A 9,780-nucleotide genomic window follows, 5' to 3' on the forward strand; every position below is an offset into this window, starting at 1 on the left:
AGACTGAAGTTTAAAACAACTCAAAAATGTTACAAAAAAACAAGTTATAAAAAACACATTCTCTTAAATTTCTGCAAATATGTAAATTCATATTGTTTATACAAATATTCAAAAAATATTATACAAATAAAACACTTTACCAATCTGCACCAATTTTACCAAAATTAACACAAGGCTTTATCTATTAACAAACTGAATTTTTTATATGATAAAAGACTGATTTTATGATTGTATTATTTTTTCAAATAATATAATAAACAGGTTTTAATCATTAAACTGATATACAGATTAATAAAGATTCAAGAGTACGTTAGCTGGTGGTTAAAAATATAAAATAATAAAATGCCATGTGTGAAAAACTTCTGTTAAATGCTCCGTGTCAAAATACGCATGAATAAATAGCAGCAGCGTTATATATACAATATATAAGTAATTTGTTAAGTAGATATATGATATAGTTTACATTTATAATAGCACCCATGTATTTGTTTTATTAGAATATAAATGTGTTACTTTTATAAAAGTACATAAGTAAGGATTTTAATTAGTATGCTGATCAACCTGACTCAATGTATTTTTAGGTTCATGACAAACTAAAAGATTTTTAAAGTTATGGGTAGATATAATCAAGTATTTTGGTAGATTTTTAAAGTTATGGGTAGATATAATCAAATATTTTGAAAGAAAACTATACTGAGGTTACGAGTGACCTCAGTATAGTTTCTTTCAAAGAAACATGTAGGCTTTTTTAAATAACAATATCTTCTTGGTGCAGAACAAAACAGTAATGGTGGCAGTCAAATTAAATTGCAATCTTAGTTAAGACGATTCATAGATTTTTTCTTGAACTCCAAAGGTTTTTACCTAAAATCTATAAATTGATTAGTTTAACATTTGCATTTTCCACTTAATATTTAATGTCATTCTGAAAAGCAGAAAAACTGCAATAAGTTTAAATATTTACAATTAGTAGGAAGTTCTATACAAAATCAGTATTATAATTATTTTATTGCATTTTAAATAAAACATTCACTCTATTGAAAATTAAATTTAAGTGGTTTTATAAATATTAACAATACAAATATATACTTTTATATGTGTTAATGATGTTAATACTTTTATGCAACATCTAATAAAACATTTGTAACTTAATGCTTCTATCTAATTAACCACTTATAAAAAAAGTATAAACATTTATTTTTTATAGACTCTTGCACTAAACCCAACTCAATTGCTAAGTTTGTTTCTATAGACTGCTTGTCTCTTTATAAAACTACATTAGAGGAAACAAGAGATTTTGATTTGAATTGGACTAATCCTAAACAATATAACTCTACAATCAATACTCTGACAATGCCTTGGAGGTATCAAACTTGGCAAGAACTTGACGGGTATCCATATGCAGCTAGTGTAGATACTTACTATGGTGGTGGTTATGTCATAGAACTATTTTCTAAATGGAAAAATCAAGTTACACTTGCTCAAGCAAGAAAACAGAGATGGATTGATAGACAAACACGAGCTATAATAATCGAGTTTGCTTTATTTAATGCCGCTACTAATTATTTCAACATGGTTACAATGGTCTTAGAGTTTCCAGCTTCTGGTGGAGTTGTTCCAAATTTTTCTGTTCAAACATTCAATTTGTATGCATCAATGACTGGATCAAAGACTATGTTGTGTTCTCATATTTTGTTCATCTTGATAACTATATTGTTTACGATTCGAGAATCTTACTTTTTATATAGAGCTGGCTGTAAATACTTTAAAGAGTTTTGGAATTTAGTAGAAGTTGCATTGATAATACTTTCTATTATTGCTGTGGGGCTTTTCTTTAATAAAGGTATTTTATTTTAATCCTTTTTTAATTTCGAAATTGTCTTTTACATGTTAAAAGGTAAATAGATTTACTTGTTTTGTTCTTGACAATTTAAATGAAACAGTCAAAATTATTTAGGATGTCTTATAAGTTTAATCGCTTTTAAAAATTCTGCAAAATTTACTTTATAGATAAGATTTTTATTTTTTTCATTAAAAGTGTTTTTAATTGTTTGGAACTGTTTTTATTATTTTATTCATTTTTTGTATACATATTTTTTTATAGTTTTTGTTTTTCTTTTAAGTTTTTTCCCTTACACATATTTTAAAGTTTAAATTTATTAGCTGATTTATTTAGGCATTGGTGTAGTGATTTTGAAAATACTGGCTGACTTAAGTAGCTAAAGGCGCCTTGTTTACATTGATTAAAAGTTTTGATTTAGGCAAGCAGTCTAATAATAATAAAAAAAATTCAAGTCTTTAAACGTTGTTCTTTTTTTTCTTTATTTAATTTGGAATTAAACATTCTTTATTGAAAACAAAAATTAAAAATATGAAAATCAAACCTTGTTTGATGCATTACCTATTAGATATGTTCAATGTATGCTACCTTGAGCTTTTCTTTAATGTAAAAAAAAAAAAAAAAGAATAATATATATACGATAATAAACATCAAGTTTTTATTAACTTGTAATCTTCATAAAAGAATATTCAAATTTTTCGTAATACAGTATAGCAAACACTTATTTGCCATTATTTTGGAATTACATTTATTACAATGTGTGTGCAACAGCGATTATTTTAATGTTGAATGAGTTGGAGATTTTATTAAGTACATTACTCTAGCGTGCTCAATACGAGGGGAGATGGGAATAAAAGGTAAGAATTTTAGTCCAGATCTAATAAACAATGGTCGTTATAAAAGGGTAGATATGAATTTTTTCTTAAATCTAATTTCAGTTTATCGTCGGCATGTAATCAAAACCTCGTAAATCTATATTAAAATTTTTTACAGAGCACGCATAAAAACAGTTTGATTCTAGTGTGGCTTGCGGTTAAATAGGAATTTATATGTTTATATAAGTTTTATACTATGGTGAGGAATAAATCAAAAGCTTATTTTTGACAAATCGATAATTACGAAATTTTTTCACAAGTTGAAAATTTTTAATGCCTGATTACATTTAAAGTTATCATCTTTATCAGTGACTGATAAAATTAAAATTCCCCTCCCCTTCTTTATAACTTCTAAACGCAGTGGGAGGGAATGAGATGGTCTTAAAAAGCTTGGGGTGGGTGGGATAATTTCTAAAATGCAAAAGGAGATATTTAAATAAGTGCTGCAAAGTTATGCTTGTGTTTTACTGAAGTTATAGCATTAAGTTCACTTTATAACAAATACCTCTAATCCATTTATATAAATTATCCTGTTTCAAAAAAGTAAATAAATATTTGATGATTTCAAGTTGTTTGTTTATTTAGACAAGATAAAAAATATCTATTTCGGCGATCAATTTTATTATTTATTTTTATAATTACAGTATGTAATTATTGTTATATCTTTATTTTTATGTGCTTGAGTTAATGTTTGTTAATTTTTCATATTTATAGTTTTTTTTCCTAATATTCGTTTACATTTTGTTTATTAAATAGTTAAAACTTCTGAAAGTCCTAAAGTTTTTATAAATAAATTGATTTTTTAAGATTATTTGGCCAAAGACTTATTGCGACGAGTCCCAAATAAAAAGCCACAGGTGTTTATCAACTTTCAGTTCGCATCATACTGTGATATGATGTATATATCCATTGTTTCACTCAATGTTTTCTTCGTGACTTTGAAGTTTATTAAACTGTTGCAGTTCAATCATCGTGTTTCAATGATATCTTATACTTTGAAAGCTGCATGGTATCCTTTATCAATGTTTGGAATTGTCTTCTTTATTGTTTTATGCTCATTTGTTACGTTTTCCAATATCGCCTTCGGTAAAGTTCAAACTTATTAATTTATTTGCAATCAAAAACTCATGAAGCATGTTGTAATCGGTCAATTAATTAAATTCATTCATTCTTTTGAAATGCAGTTAATAAACAGTTTTGAAGTATCTTCTATTTTTTAATGTCATTAGTAATTATGGAAAATATTAGCACAGACAGAATTATGACATGTTTACATATAATTTAAAAAATTGGAAAATGAAGTATTTCCTGAGCAATTAAAATCACTGAGTTACAGTTAACTCATTGACAGTGTTTTAGTTCATATTTAAAACTTTTAAAATAATAACGTATATATTTAGTAAGAATCATAATTTATGTTGATGATGCATATTAATTTATGTTGATAATGCTTTTTAATTTATGTTGATGATGCTTTTTAATTTATGTTGATGATGCTAATATTGGTTTTGGTTAAAAGTACTTAAGAAATGTATAAATAAAAAAAACAAGTTGACTAATCAATACTTATTAAATATATTTTCAATATAATAATTTTTTGTGTTAATAAATAAAATATAAGTGTTTATTAGGTCTTGATTACCTTAAGTTTTTTCTTTTATTGTTAAAAGTAATGTTTTGCTTGAAATAAATTGCTTTAGGTGCAGTAATGGGTGAATACAAAACGTACCAAGAAGCCATAATTACTACGGTTTCATTATTGTTGGGAAAGTTTAGATTTAATCAATATAGAAGTGTTAACAGTGTTTTAGGCCCAATTTTTTTTTTTGGTTTCAATGTTTTAGTAAATTGGATCATAATGAACATATTCATATCCATTTTAAACGATACTTTCAGCATTGTTCGCGCTAATCCTGATTACAAAAATTATTATTATGAAATGGTTGATTTTATATTAAAACGCGTTAAAGGTGTTTTTTTTAATTTATTACCATTTTTTTATAAAATTTTTTATAAAATATTTTATAAATATTTTTTATTTAATTTTTTCTTTGTTTAATAGACGAATAAAAATATTTGTATTATAAAAATTTTGAGGTCATTTTTAATAATTAAATGTTGTTACGTTAGGTTGGTTTAAACATGGACAGAAAAAGCCACTGACGAAGACAAGAACACATTTAGAAAGAAAATTTTACCCAAAAAGTAAAGTTATGCAATTTGTTGAATATGATAGAGAGCTTTCAGCAACAAATGATCCAGAGTGCCTAACAGCACACAATTGGGGTCGTCCTCGAGTTACTTTTGAAAATTTTTTCAACATTCAGACTTTTGGTTTTATTAAAAGAGGTAAAATAAATATCAACAAAAACTGCAGTTAACAGTTTTGAAAAAATGTTGTTTAATTTTGCTAACTATATAAAACATAAGCTCTATAAAATATTTTTGATGTCGTTAACATATTTTCAATGTCGTTAAGATATATTATTGGCTCATTTTTTACTACAGTTCAGTATCCTCATTCACTAAAGCTTTATTTTTTTTTAACAGTGTTTAAACTTTAATAACTGTCTCTTTGATTAAACTCTAGTTATTTAACAAAACTATTTTATACTATACTTATTTTTACTATATTTTATACTATAAATATACTTTATACTTATTTTATACTATAATACTTATTTTATTCTATAAAAATATTTTATACATATTTTATTGTATAAATTATTTTATATCTTTACGGATTTTTTGATGTTACGTTTGTCATGTTCAATATTATTAATATTACTTACTTTTAGTTGAAAATAAAGACTTATATGCTGACGAATCAACAAAGACTTTATTCGAAGACTTATTATCAAAATTCGATTACTTATTGAACGAGAGTAAACTTGATATTGAAATAAGTGAAACAATCGATCAAATATTTGATGAAGATTTATTTACAAAGTTTATCGATCAGATAAAGGATGTTCATTGTAATAATATAAATAAGGCCAAACGTAAAATAATAAATCTAGTTGAAATAATGGACATAGAAGAGGAAATAATTTAATATTTACTTTATTTTGTTGTATTTATCAAAATCAATAAATTTGAACAAATGGAAAAAAAAACAAAAACAAAACAAAAACAACTATTAGGCCGGATGAATAAAAAAAAAGCAATTGCTCTCATCAATTGCTTTGAGTAAAAGTTAAAGCTCAAAAACAAATGTTCATAGCAAAACCAATTGCAAAGAAATACGTAAATAAAATTTTGCTTTTACTCATAACAAGGAGTTATAATAGACTATTATATCTCTTTGATTATATATGATCAAAGAGATATAATATATATATATATATATATATATATATATATATATATATATATATATATATATATATATATATATATATATATATATATATATTTATATATATATATATATATATATATATATATATATATATATATATATGTATATATATATATATATGTATATATATATATATGTATATATATATATATATATATATATATATATATATATATATATATATATATATATATATATATATATATATAAATAGTCAAAATAGTAAAATAAAGTAGTAAAATATTAAAATGAATGTCCAATTATCAAAAAATAAAATAAAAAGCAACTATTATAGGTGCTCGTAAAAGTTGAAGCATTTGCTCGCCGTTTTACGAGTTAAAGTTTTTTATTCGCACCTTTTTTTTTTATATAAGCAATTTCTCAAAGTAAAAGCTTTTGCACAAAAAAAAGGCGATTTTTTTTGCGAAAGGCGAAATTTTTATTTCAAACAATTTGAGCAATACTCCGACTTGGAGTAAAAGCAATTGCTCTTTTTTTATTCACCCGGCTAAAATAAAAGCCTAATGAAACCGTTTGGTTATAAAATTGAAAATGAAATACATTTTCGTTGCTAAACCCTAATAACACATGGAATATTAGTTCCCATCAGTTTAATATTTTCATATCTTTAATACAATTTATTTGTTACAAATGTGCAAGCTCAAAATAATTCAAGTTGTTTGTAAAAATTTCAAACCGTTTTAAGAAACTTTGAAAAAATATCTTTTTACACCTCGAATCATTTTGCACGGGGTCTTTTAAAAAGGGTAGTTAAAAATTTTTTCTCAAATTTAATTTCAATTTATCGTTGACCTGTAATCAAAACCTCGTTAATCTAAAATGATATTTAAAAAAAAAACACGCATAAAAACAATTTAATTCTAGATTGGCTTGCGGTCATATAGAAATTATTATGTTTATATAAGTTTAATAGATTTTTCTTGACTAATCGATATTTCCCAACAAGCATTTCAACGTTGATTCAACGTTGAAAACGCGATGATTTAAGGACTTTGAATTAATTGTTGATTTGGAAACAAAAAATTGACATTGAAATAGCAACATTGATTCAACGTCAATAAATTAACGTTGATTTACAAACGCATATTTAAGGGTTGATTTGGAAACAAAAGCGGCGTTAAAATATCAACATTGATTCAACATAAAAAAAAAAACAATGTTGAACTTATGTTACGTTTTTTAAACGTAACATAAGTTCAACGTTTTTTTTATTAACTTCATCTTTTATTAACTTCTTCTTTTTCGTGCTTGTAGGATTTCCGTTCACTTCCATTTAAACAATGAGGTGCATACTTCAAGCAGGATGCTTGAAACAATCGAATCCTTATCTTCCTATAGATATAATCAATTAATTTATTTCTGAAATAGTTGGTGATTACATTTTATTGTTGTTTACATGTAGTAATATTACTAATATTAAGTGAGCACCTAATGAAAGTAATTAAAATAATAATAGTTATAATTATAAAATTGTATTTACAAAAACAAACATTAAAATCACGACATAAAAAGACAAAAAAATATTACTAATAATAATAATGATAACAGAAATAGTAATAAAATAAGAATGATGAAAATAAGTTACATGTTTTTTATAAATACAACTAGCTATACGTACAATATTTGACAGTTACAAAACTGATAAAACGTAACAACTAAGAATGACATTAAATATTTATTTAAATTGAAAACAAGAAAGTAAGAAAAACAATAATAAAGTTAAAAATAATAGTTCTAATGATAACGATAATCGTTGTAAAAATAACAATTGCAAAAAAGATTAAAAATAAGAAAAATATTTAAAAACAAAGTAATACTATCAAAGAATCAAAACTGATAAAAAAAACTTTACAAAAATGTAGTGAAAAGAAACGGCTTTAAAAAATCTATAAACTTTTATATTTTTACGTGCATAACCAAAGACACATATACAGATATATAGAAATGCGTACATAGTTTATACACTTAGATATACTTTTGCATACAGAAATACTTTTTAATTAACGCCTATATACACTCACATAGAAATGTATACATACACTTATAGATATACACTTTTAAAAATATATACAACTTTAAATGTATTACCAATATTAAACAAACTAAAATAAAAAAATTATAATAAGACAATACAAATATTGAACAAAATTAAACATGGTAATATAAGCAATACGTGACAATGCCTAATAAACACAATATACATATACCTAATAAACACAAGACCTACTAAACACAATATACTCATACCTAATAAACACAATATACCTAATAAACACAATATACCTAATAAACACAAGACACAAATCACAAAATAAAATAAAAATACACAAGAATGTCTAAAAAAATACAACCTCTAACAATCCAAACAGCGCACACAAATACATAGTAAAACAAACAACCAAAAAAATATAGGGCAATTAAAACAGCATTTAAAATTACATGACAATTTAAACAATGTATGTAAACAAGTTAAAGAGTTAATTAACTAAAAAAGTTCTTTTTCGATTTTTTTTTTGCTGTAAAGTTCGTTATAAAAACATTATTTTAATATTTTGGTTTGTGATGCTTTCGTATTAATGTATTTCATTTTCAAAATTCTAGTTTTAACTTCTAGCATTGTATTTTATTTCTAATTATTTTGTCTCTTCAGTTAGTTTATTTAAATTGTTTCTATTGTTTTTACTTTGTTTATTGCTGCTGTTTTTTTTTTTTCGTAAATTAAATTTTTTTTTTCTTTTCGATTTCTTTATTTATCCTTTTTCTCTCCTTTCCTATACAATCTTAAAAACACATCCACCATTTGCGTTGTCAGAGGAAAACCTTCCTTAAAAAATATCATTAAATAAATATGCATTGTAAAATCTCTCTTCGTTAGTGATTTTATAGGTGTCTATATATATATATACACTCTTAAAAATGTTCCGGTAAAATTTGCATGAACTGTTCAGGTTATTTTTTACGCCTGAAACTTCAGGCGAAACAACTGAAAGTTCGATCGTTGCGTTCTCATGATACCTATTGCCTGAACAGTTCAGGATTAATTTAGATCAACAGTTACTGTTGATATAAATTAATCCTGAACTTTAGACAAAACGCACGAGCCTGTAAAAACCTTAACTTTTAATCTTAATTTTTCGCTTTTTAAAAGAATGTGCTCGGTAATGTTAAAAAATTTAAACACTCAAGAGTTAATTAATCATTTGATTTCAAAAGGAATTTCTGTGGAAACAACAGCGAAATTGTCGAGTAAGTATTTACTACATAAATTTAACTAGTTGAAATAACTTTGAAAATGTTATCTTTCGTAAACTTAATATTTAAAGGTGAGGATATTGACGGAGATGCATTTTTGCAAATGAACTCTGTTTTGTTTCATTGTATTGGAATAAAAATGGGTCAAGCAATAAAGCTTCAGTCTCTCATTGCAGCACAAAAGGTGAACTTAATATTATTATTTACTTTTTTAAAGATGTCGATGTGTTGTTACCTTTGCCCCAAAGATTTTTCAACTGTTGCTTGTTACATAAATCACTTAAGAAATTTTCATCTTTTATTTGAGCCTTGTCAACTTCGGTGTAATGTCGGTGGTTGTATACGATTGTTTACTACATATAATATGCTAAGAAAGCATATAAATAAAGATCACACCGATATTGTTGTTAATATTGATCGAACATTTAACA

At 24.6% G+C, this 9,780-nt stretch overlaps 1 protein-coding gene and 1 long non-coding RNA gene across 2 annotated transcripts in view; both read left to right on the forward strand.

The window, feature by feature from the left end:
* The window catches only part of LOC136080633 (location of vulva defective 1-like), a 205,367-nt gene extending 199,519 nt beyond the window's left edge, over window positions 1-5,848 (forward strand). Inside the window, exons 26-30 of the mRNA XM_065797535.1 lie at window positions 1,208-1,843; window positions 3,523-3,801; window positions 4,416-4,685; window positions 4,846-5,064; window positions 5,514-5,848. Coding sequence (XP_065653607.1) covers window positions 1,208-1,843; window positions 3,523-3,801; window positions 4,416-4,685; window positions 4,846-5,064; window positions 5,514-5,770 — 1,661 coding nt within the window. The 3' untranslated portion in view covers window positions 5,771-5,848. The remainder of the gene's footprint in view (window positions 1-1,207; window positions 1,844-3,522; window positions 3,802-4,415; window positions 4,686-4,845; window positions 5,065-5,513) is intronic.
* A 3,162-nt stretch (window positions 5,849-9,010) lies between these two features.
* Window positions 9,011-9,489, forward strand: LOC136079983 (uncharacterized). The gene is made up of 2 exons (XR_010638357.1): window positions 9,011-9,343; window positions 9,421-9,489. It is a non-coding gene; the product is annotated as an uncharacterized LOC136079983 (long non-coding RNA).
* The last annotated feature ends 291 nt before the right edge of the window (window positions 9,490-9,780 follow it).

The sequence above is a fragment of the Hydra vulgaris genome, chromosome 05 (assembly GCF_038396675.1).
Source record: "Hydra vulgaris chromosome 05, alternate assembly HydraT2T_AEP".
Classification (NCBI taxonomy): Eukaryota; Metazoa; Cnidaria; class Hydrozoa; order Anthoathecata; family Hydridae; genus Hydra; species Hydra vulgaris.